The sequence below is a fragment of the Capricornis sumatraensis genome, chromosome 4, assembly GCF_032405125.1.
Source record: "Capricornis sumatraensis isolate serow.1 chromosome 4, serow.2, whole genome shotgun sequence".
NCBI lineage: Eukaryota > Metazoa > Chordata > Mammalia > Artiodactyla > Bovidae > Capricornis > Capricornis sumatraensis.
Genome location: NC_091072.1, coordinates 95581688 through 95604634, shown reverse-complemented (window position 1 = coordinate 95604634; position 22947 = coordinate 95581688). Strand labels below are relative to the sequence as shown.

The window sequence follows — 22947 nt, the reverse complement described above, 5'->3', positions numbered from 1 at the left end:
GATTTTATTTTCTCTTTTGTAGATGGCGATGCCCAGTCACTTAAGGAGCACCTTATTGATGAATTGGATTACATACTGTTGCCAACTGAGGGCTGGAATAAACTTGTCAGCTGGTACACATTGATGGAAGGTCAGGAACCAATAGCACGAAAGGTACATATTAAGAAATGAATAGAAATATTCTTCTTAAACAGTTCATATTTTGTTGTTAATTTCCATGACTTATGAAGCCTCAGTTGTCTTGGAGAAAAAGACCATCAATTTGTTACTGTACACTAGCACACATAGAGGGAGGGTGCATTGTATGCTAGCCATTGATATAAGCACATCATATACATTATTAACTAATTTAATCCTCATGAAAAGTCTTTCTAAGGAAAGTATTATTATCCCCGGTTTATAGGTGAGGAAATGAGGACAGAGGTAGCAAGGTTCAGGATCTTTTAGAAAGCCACATGAGTTTACATACTTAAATTTTCTTAAAACTTGAAAAGGCAGTTGTTTTTCTTATCCTGATTTTAAGCTTTATAATTACAGTCTAGAAACATTAAAAATGACCCATTTTCTTTATTTTAGGGAACTGAAAAGTCATTTATGAAAGTGTCAGTATTGCAATAGTAGAGTAATACCCAGCACTTAAGGTAGATCTGTCAACCTTACACAAGTATTTGATAGTGTAGTCAGGGGGAGCAGAATTATTTATCTGGTTTTATTTCCACATAAAAATGATTAAAAAGCCAATTATATAACACAAGGGTTTAAACTTCTAGTAGACCAAACCATAATTGGATTTATTTGAAACTGATGCTACAAAGTTGATATATTAACAGTTTGTATTTGTATATCTGTGGTTTAGGTATAGAACTGAATTTTGTTCTCTAAATAGAATGTGAATATGCCTTTGATTTAGTTTAGTTTTGTTCCTTAATTTCACTCAATCTTATAGCCAATTTAAAGTTAAGATTCATCTCTTCTAGGAATCCTAGCCATAAATAAATTTTATACATATATATATATAAATATATAATTACTCCAGTAATCTCGCCTAGAAAATTCCATGGACAGAGGAGCCTTGAGGGCTGCAGTCCATGGGGTTGCAGAGTCGGACACAACTGAGCACACACACGTATATGTGTGTATATATAATGGCCTATGGTTTTTATCTATAGTTCCTATAGAACTGAGTGTTTTCACCATTTGAAGGATAAAATATTTAGCTGTAAAACTCTCTAGAAGAAGACTGTTATTCCTGGGTCAAGGAAAACCTATGTCTAGAATATCTTCAAATGTATTGACTTGTATTAATTCAACGTTAATGACACATATTTTTTCCTTAATAAATGTAGAATATCATATAGTAAACCGATCAGCTGACAACTCCTTTGACATTTCTTCTTGAAAGAGGCCTTATTGGCATTTCTTGAACTCTATGTCTGATAAGCAAATTAAAGAAGATAAAGATCATGAAGACTTCATATAGGGAGAAGGAAAAAAGTTTAAGAAGTCTTGTTGTTTAGTCGCTAAGTCATGTCCAACTGAAGCCTGCCAGGCTTCTCAATCCCTAGGGTTTCCCAGATAAGAATACTGGAATGGGTAGCCATTCACTTCTCCCGGGGATCTTCCCGATCTAGGGATTTAACCTGGATTCTCCCAAACATAGGCAGATTGTTTACCATCTGAGCCACCAGGGAAGCCCAAGAAGTCTATTAGGTTATATATTTATTTTTAATGAGGCAGTTGGAATTTGCTTCACTTGTAAAATAATTTTCAAACTTTAGTGTATATTAAACTATCTAGAGTACCTATTAAAATGTCTTCCTTCAAACTTAAATCAGTTCAGTCCAGTCACTTAGTCATGTCCGACTGTTTGCAACCCCATGGGCTGCAGCACGCCAGGCCTCCCTGTCCATCGCCAACTCCCGGAGTTTACTCAGGACTCACGTCCATTGAGTCAGTGATGCCATCCAGCCATCTCATCCTCTCTCGTCCTGCCTTAAATCTTTCTCAGCATCAGGGTCTTTTCTAATGAGTCAGTTCTTCACATCAGGTGGCCAAAGTATTGGAGTTTCAACTTCAGCATCAGTCCTTCCAATGACTATTCAGGACTGATTTCCGTTAGGATAGACTGGTTGGATCTCCTTGCAGTCCAAGGGACTCTCAAGAGTCTTTTCCAACAACACAGTTCAAAAGCATCAATTTTTCGGTGCTCAGCTTTCTTTATAGTCCAACTTTCACATCTGTACATGACTAGTGGAAAAACCATAGCTTTGACTAGATGGACCTTTGTTGCAAAGTAATGTCTCTGCTTTTGAATATGCTATCTAGGTTGGTCATAACTTTCCTTCCAAGGAGTAAGCATCTTTTAATTTCATGGCTGCAGTCACCATCTGCAGTGATTTTGGAGCCCCCCAAAAATAAAGTCTGACACTGTTTCCCCATCTATTTGCCATGAAGTGATGGGACCAGGTGCTGCGATCTTAGTTTAAATCAGTAAGTCTGGGAATTTCCCTTTTTGCTATGCTTCTGATCCCAGTAGATTCACATAAAGAACAGACCCTGATGTCAGTAGAACTTACTTAAAAGAATAGACTTGACTAGTTTTTTAGAATCTGAAGCTTCAAATTTTACTAATTTCTGATTGCATTAAGAAATCTAGAACTGGTAATACCCCTGCTCTCATGTAGAAACAAAGTTAACCATCTTCCTAGGCCTCAGATCATCACTAAAATGTCTCACTTGAAATATCAAGCATTCAGCTTAAAACCAGAAACAAAACAGGCAAATAGGCAGGAAGTACAGTGGAACCAAAATCCAAGAGAAACAGTGGATAATGGAAACAGATTCATGAGGAATCCAGATGACAGAAGTATTAGAAACCTTAAAATATTGTGCTTGTTATGTTTAAAAAAAAAAAGTTAAAAAGAACCAAATGTAATTCTAAAACTGTACACGAATATGAAAACATTAAGAATTAAGTGCTTGTTATTTGACCAAACCATATTTGGATTTATTTGAAACATGTTACAAAGTTGACACATTAACAGTTCATATTTGTATATCTGTGGTTAAATGGGTGAAATACTAGACTAAAAAGAAACAATGTGTAAATTGATAATACCATTAGAAAATAGACTAAAACTTAGAGTGGAAAATAAGGAAAAAAGTGGGATACGTGGAATGCAGTGAATAACCGTAACATAGATTTAAGTGGTCTCCTCAAAGGAAAGGAAAGACAGTATGGGGTAAAAGTAATATTGGAAGTAATAGTTGAGAATTTTCCAAATATGATTCAGGGTATCATGCTACAGGTTAAAGAAATGCTACGAATCCCAAGCTGAAAAAATACAGACAAAATCATACACAGTAAAACTGTTAAGAAAACAAAGATATCCCTGGTAATAGGCAGAAAAAAAGATTTATTACCTTCAAAGTAAGGGTAAGACAGATGCTTTCTCAAGAGAAAGACAGAATAAAATATAATAATAATGCCGTATCTTCAACACACTGAAAGAAAATAACTACTAACCTTGAATTCTATACCCTTGGAAAGCATCCTTAAGAATAATAGTGAAAAAAGTTGTTTTCAGATAAATTGATAGGATTTGTTACCAGCATATTTGCACCAATGGAAATAAAAATAGTCTTCAGAATGAAAATTTACTCTGTATAGAAGATTTGAAACACAGGAAAAAATGTTGACTGGCAGAAGCAAATACTATAAATGAGTGTTAAGGTAGGCTCTTTAAAATAGTAGTAATTTCTTATGAGGATCATGGGTATAAAATTATGTACATAACAATATTAGCAGATAGTTGCCCCAAGACAACCCCCATTGTCTCCACCTCTTCAGAGCCACAGCATTGTATAGTCCCCATCCACATTGTACCAGGGTCTGTACTGGTTTTGTATGACACTAGTCTTCGTGGACAGTGACATATAGCAGAATCATAGTACAGTATATCACTTTCAAGATTAGATTTTAGGTAGAAAGGTGTAAACTTATAAAATAAGTCATGGGAATATGTTGTACAGCGTGGTGACTATAGTTAAAAATACTATATTGCATATTTGAAAATTACCAAGACTTACCTAAATCAAATCCCTTATGATTATAGAGTGGAAGTGAGAAATAGATTTAAGGGCCTACATCTGATAGAGTGCCTGAAGAACTATGGAATGAGGTTGGTGACATTGTACAGGAGACAGGGATCAAGACCATCCTCATGGAAAAGAAATGCAAAAAAGCAAAATGGCTGTCTGGGGAGGCCTTGCAGATAGCTGTGAAAAGAAGAGAAGCGAAAAGCAAAGGAGAAAAGGAAAGATACAAGCATCTGAATGCAGAGTTCCAAAGAATAGCAAGAAGAGATATGAAAGCCTTCTTCAGCGATCAGTGCAAAGAAATGGAGGAAAACAACAGAATGGGAAAGACTAGTGATCTCTTCAAGAAAATCAGAGATACCAAGGGAACATTTCATGCAAATATGGGCTCAACAAAGGACAGAAATGGTATGGACCTAACAGAAGCAGAAGATATTAAGAAGAGGTGGCAAGAATACACAGAAGAACTGTACAAAAAAGATCAACCCGGACAGTCATGATGGTGTGATCACTAATCTAGAGCCAGACATCGTGGAATGTCAAGTCAAGTGGGCCTTAGAAAGCATCACTATGAACAAAGCTAGTGGAGGTGATGGAATTCCAGTGGAACTATTTCAAATCCTGGAAGATGATGTTGTGAAAGTACTGTGCTCAATATGCCAGCAAATTTGGAAAACTCAGCAGTGGCCACAGGACTGGAAAAGGTCAGTTTTCATTCCAATCCCAAAGAAAGGCAATGCCAAAGAATGCTCAAACTACCGCACAATTGCACTCATCTCACATGCTAGTAAAGTAATGCTCAAAATTCTCCAAGCCAGGCTTTAGCAATACATAAACCATGAACTTCCTGATGTTCAAGCTGGTTTTAGAAAAGGCAGAGGAACCAGAGATCAAATTGCCAACATCCGCTGGATCATGGAAAAAGCAAGAGAGTTCCAGAAAAACATCTATTTCTGCTTTATTGGCTATGCCAAAGCCTTTTATTGTGGATCACAATAAACTGTGGAAAATTCTGAAAGAGATGAGAATACCAGACCACCTGACCTGCCTCTTGAGAAATCTGTATGCAGGTCAGGAAGCACCAGTTCGAACTGGACATGGACCAACATACTGGTTCCAGATAGGAAAAGGAGTACGTCAAGGCTGTATATTGTCACCCTGCTTCTTTAACTTATATGCAGAGTACATCATGAGAAACACTGGACTGGAAGAAACACAAGCTGGAATCAAGATTGCCAGGAGAAATATCAATCACCTCAGATACGCAGATGACACCTCTGTTACGGCAGAAAGTGAAGAGGACCTAAGAAGCCTCTTGATGAAAGTGAAAGAGGAGAGTGAAAAAGTTGGCTTAAAGCTCGACATTCAGAAAACGAAGATCATGGCATCTGGTCCCATCACTTCATGGGAAATAGATGGGGAAACAGTGGAAACAGTGCCAGACTTTATTTTTTGGGCTCCCAAATCACTGCAGATGGTGACTTCAGCCATGAAATTAAAAGACACTTACTCCTTGGAAGAAAAGTTATGACCAAGACCTAGATAGCATATTGAAAAGCAGAGACTAATTGCTGATTAAGGTCCGTCTAGTCCAGGCTATGGTTTTTCCAGTAGTCATGTATACATGTGAGAGTTGGACTGTGAAGAAGGCTGAGCACTGAAGAATTGATGCTTTTTAACTGTGGTGTTGGAAAAGACTCTTGAGAGTCCCTTGGACTGCAAGGAGATCCAACCAGTCCATTCTGAAGGAGATCAGCCCTGGGATTTCTTTGGAAGGACTGAAGCTGAAACTCCAGTACTTTGGCTATGTCATGCAAAGAGTTGACTCAGTGGAAAAGACTCTGATGCTTTGAGGGATTGGGGGCAGGAGGATAAGGGGACAACCGAGGATGAGATGGCTGGATGGCATCAGTGACTCGATGGACGTGAATCTGAGTGAACTCCAGGAGTTGGTGATGGACAGGGAGGCCTGGCATGCTGCGATTCATGGGGTCGCAAAGAGTCGGACACGACTGAGCAACTGAACTGAACTGAAGACTTCTAGAAGATCTTAAAAGTTTTCATCGTAAGAAAAGAAATGTAGTTATGTAAGGTGATGAATGTTAACTAGACTTAAAGACTTAACTAGACTAAAGGCCCTTTAAGGAATTTCAGGGTGTACTTTGTACTTCCTTCAATATATGGCTTTTAGGACTATAGGGCTTGTAAGAAGCTTCAGGTTGATGTCCCTGAACCTCGATAAAAACCCAGAGTAGAAAGGACTTACCTAGAGAACATTTGTGGTTGTGACTTTTGCCTCCTGGGTGAAACTCCAGTGAAATCCAGTGAAGATCCACAGTGTTTTCAAGAACCACTGCCATTTTGGACTGCAGAGACAGTATAAAATTTTAGAAACCTTTGACCTCCCAGACTTATAGAAGCAGGAATCAGACTAAGAATTTACTCAACTGCAAACGTGTGCTAACTTTCATGAAAGAAGATGACTCAGAAAACAGAACCAGGTGTTACGAAGAATCATTTTTTCAGGTCAAGGCAAGAGTGAGCCCTAATCAAGGAACTTTTCAGTGTTTGCTCGGGTGGATTTCAGAATTTCTGTAGACTAATAACTCCTTTGTACCCCTTCATTTCCCCACTTTAACAGAAATACCTGTCTGAGATTATCTTCTGCCCTCCCCACCATTTTATTTTGGTTGTAAGTGGGGCAGTAAGTTTATCTTCTCATTCACAGGCCCATAGATCCATAGACCCATGCTCGAGATGCTTAAGGAACTTATACCCAAGGATCTTCATCTGTACCTTCATCAGATATAGATGACAGCTGTCTGAACTTTGAGTTGATGCTATAATGGGATAAGACCAGTTGGGGGCTTTGCAGGGGTGGAGTGTTTTTGCATGTTGGTGACAGGGACAATAACTTTATTGGTACTAGAGGGTGTACTGTGGGAGATAGCCTTGAAGATTGCACCCAGGTTATTGCCACCTTTTGTTATTCATACTCTTATGTAATCTACATCATCCCAGAGTTGGTCTCTGTGACTAGTAAAATACAGCAGAAGTGATAGTATTACATGTTGTCAAAATTTGTTTATAAAAGATACTGACACTTCTAACTTGGGAGTGTTCTCTTGCTCTCTCTTGGATCAGTCACTCTTGAATGAAGCCATATGTTATGCATTCAGCCTATGGAAAGACTTACGTGATGAGGAACTGAAGTCTCTGCCAACAGCTGCAAAGGAATAGAGGCCTGCCAGTAACACATGAATAAGCTTGAAAGTAGATATGAATATGATTAACCACTGTGACCTAATTGACGTGTACTGCACTTAGTGTAGGATACAAATATTTTTTAACACATGCTGGGCCATCAAGCAAATTCCAGTACTGTATGCTAGAAATTATTCAGTGTATTTTCTGTCTCTCAAGGAATTTACAAGTCAGTAACAAAAAGATAACTAGATGATCTCTCAGCTACCTAGAAATGAAACAATGTACTTCTAAGTAATTCTTCAGTCATAGAGGATTAACATGTAAAATTAGACATATTTTGAACTGACTGCTAACTATACAGCATAAAAGAATGACTAATGTCATCCTTTGAATGTAAATACTGCAAAAGAAGGAAGACTGTGTCTCAAGAAAAGAAGAAAAGGAAATTAAGACTAATGAAGAACTAGTATGAAGTAGACATAAAACAGAAAAAAAAAATGCATTAAATGACCAAAGTTGACTCATTATAAAGAACATTGTAATTTGACTAGTAAAATAAAGATGAGTCCTGGGAAGACTGTGATCAAGAATAAAAGGAAAATAGGCACAAATCCTCTGTATTAGGAATGAAAAGAGGGATACCATAGTAGAGTCCAAAGACATTTTTAAAAGATTGATTTTGAACAATTTTATGTAATTTGAAAATTTAGGTAAAATGGAAAGATGTCTAGAAGAATGTCAAATGTCTAGAGAAGAATGCACTAGTGTTGAGTGAGAAATAGAAAATCTCAATTGCCATGTCTGAATAAAGAAGCTAAATTGTTAAATAAACATCTTTTCACAAAGAAGACTGTTAAATCCAGAAGACATCACCAGTGAATATTCTACAAATATTTAATAACACAGTATTACCAAGCCAGGCCAGAAATGGGCAAAAAAAGAGTTAAAAATGGCCAGGCTGCAGGAATAGAATGGATACATGTGTATGTCCACCTGAATCCCTTCACTGTTCACCTGAAACTATCACAACATTGTTAATTAGCTATACTCCAATACAAAATAAAAAGTTTAAATAGCCAGGATGGATTTTTTTCAAACAGAATTTTTATTTTACTTTGAAAATCACTTATTATAATTTTAGTATTATCTGAATAAAGTAGAAAAACCATCTCAGTAGATGCAGAAAATGCATTTGATAAATCAATTTATGATTTTTTTTAAGCTAGAAATAAAAAGCTATTGCAGACAATACTTATTGGTAAAGTATTCAAAGCTGTCCCTCTCAGATCATGGACAAGAGAAGGATAACTATATTAGAGGTCTTAGCCAGTTGGTAATGTGAGGAAAAGAACTAAAAGAATAAGGATTGAAGACGAAGAAGTAAAATTGTAAGGTTTTAGAAGACATAATTGTATATGTTGAAAATTCCAAAAGCTCTACCAAATAAGCCACTAAAATTAATAATTAAGTTTCACAAGGGGGATGGATATAAGGTAACTATATTAGTAGAAAAACCAATTATATATAATCAACAAAGTTGAATTTTAAAATAATGTTGCGATGAGACGGCTGGATGGCCTCACCGACTCGATGGACATGAGTTTGAGTGAACTCCGGGAGTTGATGATGGACAAGGAGACCTGGTGTGCTGCAGTTCATGGGGTCGCAAAGAGTCGGACATGACTGAGCGACTGAACTGAACTGAAGAGATAAAAGTACTAAGAAATAAAACTTTAAAAAACTGCTTTTCTACAATGAAAATTACCAAACACTACTAGCAAAATTGAAGACCTAATGAGTTAATGGTCAAAGGGTCACGAAACTTACTCTGTAAAAGACAATAAATCTTTTCAGCTTTATGGGCCAAAATGTTCACTTTGGCAACTACTCATCTCTGCTGTTTTGGGTGCAAAGACAGCCATTGGTGATAGGTAAACAAATGGGAATAACTGTGTTCCAGTAAAGTTATTTACAAAAAAAAAAAAGAGTCAGTTTTAGCCTGTAGATCAGTCAGCCCACCCCTGGTCTGTTGTTGTTTAGTTGCTTTGTTGACTCTTTTGCAACCCCATAGACTGTAGCCCTCCAGTCTCCTCTTTGCATGGGATTTCCCAGAAAAGAGTACTGGAGTGGGTTGCTATTTTCTTCTCCAGGGGATCTCCCCGACCCAAGGATTGAACCCTTGTCTCCTTCATTGGCAAATGAGTTCTTTACCACTGAGTCACCAGGGAAGCCCCACCTCTGATCTAGGTGCTGGTTAATTAATGTCTGCTGCTGCTGCCTAGTCACTCAGTCATGTCCGACTGTTTGTGACCTCATGGACTATAGCCCACCAGGCTCCTCTGTCCATGGGATTCTCTAGGCAAGAATACTAGAGTGGGTTGCCATTTCCTTCTCCAGGGGCTCTTCCTGACCCAGGGATCGAACCCAGGTCTCCCACATTGCAGGCAGATTCTTTGCCATCTGAGCCACCAACATCATAAAAAGAGAGGCAACTAGATATTATCTGCATCTTATTAGAATATAACTCACAATCTATGAGGTAGTCCTACTAAAAATTGCAAGAATAAGAAGATAGATGGTGAATTTTTTGGTTAAAAGACACTTGAGACTTCTCAGTTGCAGTGTATGGGCTTTATTTGGATTGATATTAAAAATCATTTTTATTTTAATTGGTTTTGATTTAATGGATATTTGATATTAAGGTATTCATTTTAATACTTTAGGTGTGATAGTATTGTTATGGTTATGTTTGTGTTCTTGTTTTTAAAGTATCCTGAAGTGTTTGTATAGAATATTACAAGTAAGATTTGTGTTATACATTAACACTTGTGATTTCATATTTGTATTATACTTCTCTACTAGTCTGTCTGTCTTTTTACCATTAGGTGTTGTTACCCTGATTTCAAGGGGTCTAATTCATTGTGTATTTCTAACACTGAGCCTAGGTACTTAGTAAATGCTGCTAAAATGAGTATAACTCCTCAAAAATAGTAAATGTGTCCATTAGGCCCAGTGTTATCAAATTGTTTTGAAGTAACAGATTTCTTTAGAAATTACTTCCTCTTTCCAAGAGGGGAGAAGTAGGCACTTGAAGTGAATTCTTTCATAAGCCACTGTAAAGAGTAGACTGCATTAGGTTTATCAGGTATATTTCATGACTTTAGTCATATTGCCCACTAGTATTCAAAGCAAAGTGAACGAATGGAAATTATGTTCATTTTAATTCAGCTTTAACTTGTATTTCCGTAACTAACTTAGTAAAGAAACTTAACCTTCATTGTGGCCATGAATTAATAGAATCCAAGCACAGATTTCATCTTGTGCTTGCTCCTTATCTATAATGTAGAGAAATATTATAATTCACCTAAGGAAAAAACACTTTAGCTATCATCTCTAATTCTGAAACATAACTGTTATTTCTGAAAATTCACCTTTCTGTCTTATTTCAAATGTATATTTTAACTAGATAAATGTAACTTTGTATCCTGTATTTTATAAGCCTGTTTCTTCCTGTTACAGTCTTAATAGCCATCATTTTAAAGATTATTTTCAGCACAAACATTTTTAAATAAGATAGGATACTTTATATACACAAATATAAAGGAGTTACTAAATGAACAAGTAATGTACATATTATGACACTAATATATAAATATGCTAATTATTTTTCTCTGATGCAGTGCTGTTGTATTCAGTCTTTAATCATTCATGTAGTATGATTCTTTCAAATAAAAATTGTTGGAGGACAAATTCATATCTTGCTTAAAAAAACTGCTTTTTAATACACTGCTTTTGGAAACAGTAAAATATCTTCTAAGTACAGTAATAGTATTCTGAGTAGTGCTAATTAGCACTGTAAGATGTTGGAGAAAAGAAAAAAATGAAAAAATTCTGAATCCTAATGAAGAGTGGGTTTTGAAGTAATCTTAATTTTTAAAAAATTTTAGTTTATTGGAGTATAGTTGATTTACAGAGTTATATTAGTTTGGGGTGTATAGCAATATGAGTCTGTTATATATGTGTATGTATTCATCCTTATTTAGATTCTTTTCTCATGTAGATTAGCACAGAATATTGAGTAGAGTTTCCTGTGCTATACCATAGATCCTTGTTGGTTGTCTGTGTTATATATAGTAGTGAAATAGGGAATTAATGTTTGTTTATTGTTGACAGTGAGCTTCTGACAGTTAGATCACCAGATTCTTTCTAGGAAAAGAAACTGCTTACTTAGAGAATACATATCTCAATGTAAATCATAACGGACGGTTTTCTTTTTTTAAAAAAATTTTATGCTGTTTACTTATCCCATTACCTGCTCTACTGTTAGAATTTCGTTAGCTCCCCTCCACCCACTGCATAAAATGAGGCCTGTGAGTACCTCTTTTGGCAACCTACTGATGATTAGTAACTAACTTAATTTAGGATTCTTATTCGAATATTGAGTCCCAGAGCAGAAATTTCTGATTGTTAAGAATATTTGATTCCTAGCTTTATAGCTTCATTAGTCTTATAAATGATGTAATATCCTTTGCTTCGTGCTTAACTTGAAATATGATATAAAACAAATATAATTAGTTCTGGTTTAGACAGTAATATGCTAGTTTATATAATGCATTCATTACAGAACTGCACACTATTACTTTAGAAATGTAACAAGTATGATTAGGAGAATATATATGATAAAAGTATCATAAAAATTAGCATTGAATTGGACATTTTAAATACCAGCAAACTACCTTTGAACTTTTTGAGCTGAAACAACTTCCCTGCAAGTGAAAGACAAATTTTGATTCCCTTACTGAATTGATGCTAATAAGCAAGTGGGTACAACAGTCATTTGGAGCCTCCCATTTGCCATATTTGTCTAATGTATCATGTATCAGGCTGATTACTATTTTCAGAAACAGTGTTCATGACTGAAATCCTACAGTTAACCTTTAGAAGATCAAAAGGAAATATACTTATTTTAAAAAGGTGACCCTAATATATACATTTTTTTCTCTTTCTGCTTTATTGCTTGCATGTTTAGCAGCTTTTTTTCCCCTTTCATTTGTTGCCTGGAACTACTCAGTGTGCATTTAAAGGTCAAACAAAGTCATCTTAGGATGGAAAACTAACATATCAATTACATGGCATAGCTGAATATTTTGGCAACAGTAATTTGGAGTTACCGTTTTAAAAGATTTATTTTAACATACAGAGTGTTATTATAGCTGTTGCTAGCTGAAATTATATAAAACTTAAAGTGGTTTTTAAAGGTTTTTTGCTTGAGATCAAGTGCTAAAAGATAAAGTATGTCTGTATCTTTAATCCAAACCGTATTTACACTTTGCATGCACTTTCTTATAAATACTAGGTGTATCCATTATTTATAGTATACCAAAGTATCTCCATAGAGTAGTAGAATGCCTTACTATACTGTCTGTTAATATTTGTATCATGATTGTTCATATTCTGTTAAATATTAATATTTCCAAAAATGTTCCTTTCTTTTTCAGCTATCCAGTATCTTTTATATTGATGAGTTTTAATAGTTATGGTTTTTTCACTGGAGATCTGCTTTTTCTAAAGTCTTTTTAGAGATATGTTATTCACAACAGTAAGATATATCAAGCTATAGCTGACACTAGTTTGTTTTGTTTTCTAGGTGGTTGAACAGGGTATGTTTGTAAAGCACTGCAAAGTAGAAGTATATCTCACAGAATTGAAGCTCTGTGAAAATGGAAACATGAACAATGTTGTAACACGGAGATTTAGCAAAGCTGACACAATAGGTAATGCAAGGTCCTGTTTCTTTGTTAAACCATTGCTATTCAAAATTTATTTAAAATTCTATTCACTCTATGCTACTAAGATAAAAACCATTTTAAAGGTTTATCCTTAGATATTACAGATTTCCAAGCTTGATACAATATGTCATAGCTTAAAGTTGAACTGTTTATCCTTTCTAGATGTACTTTACATTATTAGATGAGTTTAATATTTGTGCCATTTTACTTTTTAAAAAATAATTTTAATTTAGCATTTGAAAATATATGTCATGTTTGTAACATGAATTATAAATTAATGTAGAACTTTAAATACTTGCTTAGGTAAAACTTTTTCAGGTAACATAATTATTAATCATAATAATTTACCCTTAGCATGAGAAATGACTTGTTTAATTTGTTTTTCTCTCATTCTTGGGAGTCCAAATACAATTAAATAGCTAGTAAGGCAGTGGGCTTATCATTATTATGACTTACTGATTTTTTTTTATATAATGGGTAGGTTACAGAATTATAGTATCAAATATGTGTGCCTAACTCTGTCTATATATTTATATATCTACACATGTTTATATATCTACCGTCTGAGCCACCAAGAAAGCCCATATATTTACCTATCTACACAAATAGATGTATGTTAAAATATATGTAAATTTTTAAAATTCTGCTTGAAAGCTACACTTTAATTTTAGATCAAGGATGTATTGAATAAACAAAACAAAGCTCATAGATTCAAAGAACAGATTGGCTGCCAGATGAGTGGGGCTTGGGGCTTGGGTGAAGGAAATTAAGAGGTATAAACTGCTGGTTATAAAATAAATCATGAGGATTTCATGTACAGCATGTGACTGTAATCAGTAATATTATATTGCAAATTTAAAAGTTGCTAAAAAGTAAATTTTAAAAGTTCTCGTCACAAGGGAAAAAATTTTTTTAACTTTGTATGCTGGTTGATAGATCACCAGTTGATAAATTATTGATGATCATTTAATGATGTATATAAATTTTAAACCATTATGTCACACACCTAATACTAATATAATACTGCGTGCCAATTATACTTCAATTTTAAAAAGGAATAAATTGAATAAAATGCTTTGTAAATACATGGTTATATATTTACTAACAATTGCAGTACTTTTTGATGACACAACTGAAAATAAAAATTACAAATAGTAGTTATTTTCAAATAAAGTTCTTAGAAAAGAAAATTATTGGTAATAACATTGATCTTGTTGTAAAATGTAAATGGTCACTGAAGAAGGACATAACAGTGTAGAATTCAGCAAGAAAGCGAGATTATAACTTTCCTTATTGAAGTCAGTCATTAGATACACTTTATTTTAAATAAAATATTTCTGAATTTCATAAGTACATTTGACTTTCACCACTTAGCCATTTCACTGCAAGAAAATACTTTTAACCCACAAGTTTCATGAAGTAGTACCATTCTTCGGTACCTAATGCTTGATTAATCCTAATGTTTCTGCCATATATTATGTATGAATTTTTTATTCTCCCTCTCTTTATTTAGCTAAAACATTTATAAGTTGAGATGCAATTTCAATAAACTCATACAGTCATCTTTCTGAAAGAATGCTTAAAATGTTAGAAACTCCATATAAATGTCTTTTTTATTACATTATAATGGATAAAGTACTTAACTTTTGCACTTCTCAGTTTTTGGAACATATTCAGGAAAGTAAAACATTTCTACATCCTGAAAACTGAAAGTTTTAAATATAATTTATGAATTACATCAATCATGATATCAAAATGTACACACTAAGAATCTGTATCCAACAAAGATTATCTATTAAAATTAATTCAGAGACTTAATTTCTGAAATTTACAGCCAATTAGAATATAAATAACCTTTTAAATGTTTGATGTAAATAATGTTTTCTAGTTATTTTAAAGTTTCTTTTGTTTTTCTTTTATTTTCTTTGTTCCTTACCTCATTTCTGTAGGAAAATTACATGTAAATTATATGAGGCAATAAAAATCTTATTTTAGAACATCAATTTACTGAAAAAATGTTTTAAAACTCTTTATATGAAGATCTAGGTTTTAATTTCTGAACTCAAAACAAGTATTTCAGAGTCTTTACATTAGGTGCTAGGTAAGGCACCCCACTCCAGTATTCTTGCCTGGAGAATCCTATGGACAGAGAAACCTGGCAGGCTACAGTCCATGTGCTCATGAGAGTCAGGCCCAACTTAGCAACTAAACCACCACCACCACCACCAAGAATTATCAAGGAGATAATTTGTAAAGAATCTCTGCTTCAAAAAGTTTATGATTTTATAGATTTTAATTTGCATAGTTTAAATTTACTAATACTTTAAAATGCTACATATTTTGGGTATATGCCTTAAAATTGTATATGAGTAGATTTTTTATATAGCTGACACTTCTTACTGATTGGAATGATTTTTTAAACTATGTTATCTGTACTTTTGTGGTCATTAAACATTGGGGGATAAAGAGAACGGAAGATACCAGAATACAAAATATCTACATATATGTGTAAACTGGGTCACAGTTCCTTACCATAGGTCCTAGTTTTAAAAATTTGAAAATCTGTATTAGAACGTGTTTGCTTTCTAAGTGATAAGTTTTGCAAAAATTAAAATTAATTAAGTGAGGAATTTTAGAAGCTTCATGGCGTTATAATTATCATAGTAGTTAGCAATTACTGAGTACTTCCTATGTTTTAGGCACTTGATAGGAAATTTCTTATTTAAACCTCAACATTATTGTACCCTCATCTTAAAGGTGATGACACCTAGGCTTAGAAAGATTAGGTAATCTATGAAGATTCACCCTGGTACCAGGTGATAGAGCCAGTATTTTGACTCCTTAACTAGACCTTTTATATCAGAGTCTCACCTCTTAATTTTCTGCTTTACACAATCTGTACAAGTGTTAATTGGGTTGATTTTGTTTTTCTAGAGCAAATGAGTTTTGAAGCAATATAGAATTTGATAAGAAAGGAAATATGAGATGTATATTTTTTTTCCCTGAATGTTGTTTTCTCAATCTAAGAAGATCAGAATAGCTATGTGTATAAAATGCAATATCAGCTCAGTTCAGTCACTTAGTTGTGTGTGACTCTTTGCAACCCTATGGACTGCAGCATGGCAGGCTTCCCTGTCCATCACCAACTCCCAAAGGTTGCTCAGACTCATGGCCATTGAGTCAGTGATGCCATCCAGCCATCTCATCCTCTGTTGTCCCCTTCTCCTGCCTTGTTTTTCCCAGGGTCTTTCCCAGTGAGTCAGTTCTTCACTTCAGGTGGCCAATGTATTGGAGCTTCAACTTCAGCATCAGTCCTTCCAGTGACTATTCAGGACTGATTTCCTTTAGAATTGACTACAGTATACAAATTATACAAACAGAATTTAAAAATATAAGCACTTGTTTTTGGTTTTTACCAGATTAATAAAATGTTCCATTTTCAGCTAAAATGCCTGCATTGATTTATAATAAAAATGATGACAGCCATAGGTAGGATCTAAATAATTTATCATATTCAGGACCAAAATACTCTGCCTTTTAATATTTTTCTCCCTAAATTGATATATTTAGATATTGAAGATGTTTCAATAAGAAAGATAAAATGTTTTTTTTCTCAAGACCACTGAAAAATAATTTTATTATAAAATTTGAAAAGTGATTTGTTTTAAATTTTATTAATAGAATTGCTTAACTTTCTTATTTAAAAAAGAAATGTTTGTCACAGTAATTTTATTTATGTTTTCTGTGTTAATACTTTTTTATCCCTTTATCCTTTTCATTAACTGCCTAATATTGTCAGATTAATATATATAGAAATATGCACATCTTCTCAATACCTTGACATTCTCACTCTGGTGATCTTGATCTGCACTCAGACTCAATCACCAGTTCCCATAAATACACCCTAGGCTGACATTATCTACAACTGCACTTGCCATATATCATTTTAAGCAAACTGCTTTCTGACTGCCATTTCTTCTGCTCCTATTCTCTCTCAAACTCACTAGATCAGACCTATATCACTCACTTGATTCTACTTCTGTCACGGTCTCTAATTATTTCTACATTAGTAAATCCAGTGGTTGAAGTCTTCATTGTCTTAGTTCAGTTCAGTTGCTCAGTCATGTCTGACTCTTTGTGACCCGATGGACTGCAGCACGCCAGGCTTCCCTGTCCATCACCAGCTCCCAGAGCTTACTCAAACTCACGTCCATCGAGCTGGTGATGCCATTCAGTTCTCTCATCCTCTGTCATCCCTTCTCCTACCACCTTCAGTCTTTCCCAGCATCAGGGTGTTTTCCAATGAGTCAGTTCTTCGCATCAGGTGGCCAAAGTGCTGGAGTTTCAGCTTCAGCATCAGTCCTTCCAATGAATATTCAGGACTGATTTCCTTTAGAATGGACTGGTTGGATCTCCTTGCAGTCCAAGGGACTCTGAGGAGTCTTCTCCAACACCACAGTCCAAAAGCATCAATACTTCGGTGCTCAGCCCTCTTTATAGTCCAACTCTCACATCCATACATGACTGCTGGAAAAAACCATAGCCTTGAATAGACAGACCTTTGTTAGCAAAGTAATGTCTCTGCTTTTTAATATGCTGTCTAAGTTGGTTATAACTTTTCTTCCAAGGAACAAGCATCTTTTGATTTCATGGCTGCAGTCACCATCTACAGTGATTTTGGAGCCCAAGAAAATAAAGTCTCTCACTGTTTCCACTGTTACCCCATCTATTTGCCATGAAGTGATGGGACCGGATGCCATGATTTTAGTTTTCTGAATGTTGAGTTTTAAGCCAGCTTTTTCACTCTCCTCTTTCACTCTCATCAAGAGGCTCTTATTCTTCACTTTCTGCCATAAGGATGGCATCATCTGCAAATCTGAGGTTATTGATATTTCTCCCAGCAATCTTGATTCCAGCTTGTGCTTCATCCAGTCCAGCATTTTGCATGATGTACTCTGCATATCTTAGCATGCCAGCAAAAATTCCATCTAGAAATATTTTCTCTTCACATTGCTCCAGCACACAAGTTCTCACTGGCTGCAACTTCTCAAAGTCATTTGTAAGATGCTCTTCATATTTCTGACCTCAAAATATCAGTGTGATATGCTTAGTCCTTGGATCTCCTTTCTTTTCCTTAATGTTTTACCCTGGCTTTTAATCCTTTCTATATATTGATTTCTTATATCTCCTACCCAAATTCTCCCTTAATTCCAGTTTCAGCCATTCCATATGTTCATCTGTGTCTGATGAAAATCTAAGGATAACATGTCTGAAACTAAGCTCTTCCTCTTCCCCCTAAAACATACTACTCTGTTATTTTTCCCTGTCTGAGTAATCATCACTTGCACTCTTCTGACTGCTTAAGCTAAAACCCTTGGGATCATTCTGATTCCCTTTCATTTCTCACCTGCATAATCTGGCAACATAACTTCTAAGCATTCCTTAGAATCTGTTCTCAGTCTGACGGCTTAATGTTGCTTCCACTGTTAATCACCGTGACTGGATTTCTGTAGTACCTAGACTCCCATCCTTGACATTCTTTAGTTTGTTCTTTACTAGCAGCAAAAGTGAGCATTTAAAATGTCAGTTGGATCATGCCAATTCCCTACTCACAACCTGTCAGTGACTTCTCTTCTTAATCAGATAAAGTAGAATGCTTTCATAACTACCTAAATTCTGTATGATCCTACAATTAGTACCTTGATGATCTTATTTTCATCTTGGTCATTCCACTTCAGGGTTCCCTAGTAGTTCAGTGGTAAAGAATCTGCCTACCAATGCAGGAGATCTGTGTTCGATCCCTGGACGGGGAAGATTCCCTGGAGAAGTGACAGTCCACTCCATTATTCTTTCCTGGGAAATCCCATAGACAGTGGAGCCTGGTGGGCTACAGTCCATGGAGTCACGAAGAGTCAGACACAACTTAGCAACTGTAACAACAAAATTCTACTTCAGCTACATTGGTGCACCTTGGTGTTCTAAAACATGCCAAATACATCCCCATCTCAGGGCCTTTGCATTACCCTTCTCAAAATCAAAGGGGACATTTCCACATTACTTGTATATATTATGCATATAAATATGTATGTATTAATAGGAAAAATGCCTAGAAGAAAAAATATCAAAATGGTAACAGTGATTATCTCTAGGTGGACATTTTATTTGTATTTTATGTATTTTTGCAATGAGCAAGATTTATTTCTTCAATCAGGAAACAAGTATTCATTTTTATAGAAAGACTAAAATGACCTTCCTTCCTTGACTTCTTCCTGTAGCCTCCTTCCTAGGTAATTTTCTGTTTTTTTGTACTGCTTACATAGGTGTATCCACTTTGGAAGTTCATCATTATATACTGATGATTTGTGCATTTTTCTATATACATTTACACTGCAGTTAAAAAATCAGTGCTGCCATAATACAAAGCAGTATTAGCAGTATACTTATAGTTATTTAATGTAATTTTTTAAATCTTCTGGCTAGTTTGCTTTAAGTTTTGAAGTAGACTTTAATGTTTACTATGTAATTAATGCCTTAATTAAACTGTCTTTCACTGTAAGACTGTTAAAGAGCATTAGAAGCTAAGTAGAACATAAACAGTGCTATTGAACTAAGTTTGATTATGTAGGATAGGTGTGGGTTTTATTTTTTAAGAGAACATGTATTGTTAGACTTAGTATTTTACAAATAATGTTTTGTCCAAAATCAAGTATTCTAAAAGAGGTATTTTATATTTCTTCATATGTTATAAAATATTTTAAGTGTTATTTTCTTGAATCTAAGTTAGGTGAGTTATTGACAATGTTTAAAAATGCTTTAAAGATTCATCTAAATATGGTACCAAAACTTAATAACTCTCAAACATGTAGATACTCCTATATCTTACTTTACAGCAGATAAACTGCTCTGGGTTTTTAAAAAAGACTTCTCCCACTCAGGTAATTGGTTTAGAAATAAGGAAGATACCTGGTTTTACCTTGGAATCAAGAGATTTTTGACCAACCTCTCTTCAAAGATGGCACTTTTTTGTGTGTCTCCATATTCTGTTTAATTTCAGTTAGCTATTTAAACTGTAAATTATATTCAGCTTAATATAAATTATTCTTAAATTGGTTTTGTTGTAACAAAATTTCATCCTGTGGCATCTCTGAATCATACTTTAATTTCTAACACCAACACATCTTCAGAAAATACATTAATTTTATAATGTGTAAAAAGTTAAAGTGCACCCTGTATAATGTAAACTATATTTTAGTATTATGTTATTGAACTCTTACCTTTGAGATATTAATTTCCCCAAGTAATTATGTCAGAGTTACAATTATCATTTTACTCCTAAAAAGTATACCCAGTCTCAAAAACTTGATTGTTTTATATATTTCCTACGTATTTGTTTATCTTCTCGTTATTATTATCAGTATTTTAAATTTAGGATTTTTATGCTAGTGAGCACTTATCTCTGTGTGTACATTATTAAATATTTATTACATTTACATATCTTTCCTCCTTATATCTAGATACAATTGAAAAGGAAATAAGAAAAATCTTCAATATTCCAGATGAAAAGGAGACCAGATTGTGGAACAAATACATGAGTAATACATTTGAACCACTGAATAAACCAGACAGCACCATTCAGGATGCTGGTTTATACCAAGGACAGGTATTGTTTAGCAATACTGTTTATTTTAAGCATACTATACATGAAGCTTTTAGACTCATAAACTTTATGGCTATCCTGACACTCTACAGTGGGTTCCACTATCTCTGATTTCCTCCCTGCTGGTCACTAATTATACACTAATTATAACTTCTTTTCTCCTTGAGCTTGAGAATAACCTACTTTTTAAAAATAAATTATTTTCCACTGATAAATAACTAACATAATAAGGGATCAACATACTTTTTGAAAAGGATCAAGTAATAAATATTTTTGTTTCAGCAGTCTATATGATCTCTGTCATGACCACAATTTTGCCATTGTAGAGCAAGAAAGTAATGGTAAACAATATGTAGAAAATGGATATGGCTATGTTCCAACAAACTTTATTTTCAAAAGCAGTTGGTGAGCTAAGTGAATTGTAGTTTGCCAATACCTGTTAGAAGCGGTCAACCCCCAGTTTGGTCTTTCTTTATGACATAATACAAATAAATGAAAGACTTACTTTATGATGTAATCCAAACAAATAATGTGTTGAGAAGTGAAGATTTCTAGACACAATCAGCAAGTCTTACTGATTCTTCCTTCCAACTCTCTCTTTAATTAATCTCTATTCCATTTCCAGCCCTTGTCTTTCAGTAATGTTTTAACAAATCCCTCTGCTTCCAGTCTTTTCATGTCCATTCTCAACCTTGCATATTTCTGCCAGAATAGCCTTTCTAAAATGTAAACCTGTTGCCTTTCTGCTAATCTTCCCTGGCTCCTTAACAATTGTAAAATAAAGTCCCAGCACCTTAACATAGCATGCAAGTCATGGTTTATCCTTTTACCTTATTCTTCCAGCATCTTTTGATTAATCTTGCCTTTTGATTTGCATTCCTAACAAAACCTAACTGAACTACTTACAGTCTTTAAGCCTATTATGGTGTTCCATTCTCTTGTTCTTTGATATATGTTATTTCATCTGCCCATTGTACCCTTCTCCCCAATTCCTGTATTCATCCAAAATAAAATTCATTTTAAACATCCAAATATTGAAATGAAGCTTCCCATCCTATCATGTAATCTAACCAGGTCAGATTATCCATTCTTCCAATTCCAATGTCAGATCATTTCTTCAGCCTTTCATGATCTGTTTATCCCAGTATCCAACTGAGGCATAGAATGTTTTTTTTTTACTTTGTAGAAAACATTTCTCCCTTGACTTCCATAATGATTTACATATATGTCTTGTATAATTCATTGTATACTTTGCTGTGCTTAGTTGATCAGTCGTGTCCGACTGTTTATGACCCCATGGACTGTAGCCTGCCAGGCTCCTCTGTCCATGGGGATTCTCCAGGCAAGAGTCCTGGAGTGGGTTGCCATTCCCTCCTCCAGGGGATCTTCTCAACCCAGGGATCGAACCCAGGTTTCTCGCATTGCAGGCGGATTCTTTATTGTCTGAGCCACCAGGGAAGCTTGTATCATTCACTGTATACTTCAGTTATTTATATATTAATCTCCCTGGCTAAACTATGAAGTCCTTGTTTTGGTTGGATTTTGTGTCCTAAATAGGACTTAAATTTTAATACCTAACACAGAGCCTGCTGCTCCAATATATGAAAGTTTTTGCTTTGTTTTGTGTTAATTTAAAATTGATATTGATATGTGATGGAAATTGTTCCTACTATAATCAAATATTGTCCTGAGCTATAAAACAGTGATTTTCACACTTATTTTAGCCATTATATTCTTAAGTAAAATCTTACAAAATCTACTATGTATTCCAATTAAAAGGAGTTATCCAGTTGAAGCTGATTGAGACATTTAGAACTACTGGCTACTCGACACTCCCTTCCTTATCCATCCAATTCCTCTTTCTCTCTTCCAGTAGAAAGAGGTTACCATCCATCAGGCCATGTGGTTGCTCCAGGAAATACAGTTTAAATATGTAGAATTATTTCTTAAATATTTTCAGTAATTGAGTCTGTGTAATGGGTGTAATTCTCCTTGACGTGTATATTAGACTGAGGCTTAGAGAATTGAAGTAATTTGATATTCTTCATAGGAATGCATCTATCAGAATGAAGATGACAATTATTTTAATAAGACTAAATATCTTATTAAACATTCTTATAGAATATCTTTAGAGACATATGATCTTTTGAAATAGAAATGGTTCAGAGAAAATGCATGAAATTGTCTAGACTTTTG

General features: G+C 34.6%; 1 protein-coding gene across 4 annotated transcripts in view; it reads left to right on the top strand.

Moving 5' to 3' along the window:
• The window catches only part of USP15 (ubiquitin specific peptidase 15), a 128551-nt gene that overhangs the window by 38845 nt on the left and 66759 nt on the right, over positions 1-22947 (top strand). For all 4 annotated transcript variants that reach the window (XM_068971205.1, XM_068971204.1, XM_068971207.1 and 1 more), the window contains exons 3-5: positions 23-153; positions 12953-13079; positions 20609-20754. In XM_068971205.1, coding sequence (XP_068827306.1) covers positions 23-153; positions 12953-13079; positions 20609-20754 — 404 coding nt within the window. The remainder of the gene's footprint in view (positions 1-22; positions 154-12952; positions 13080-20608; positions 20755-22947) is intronic.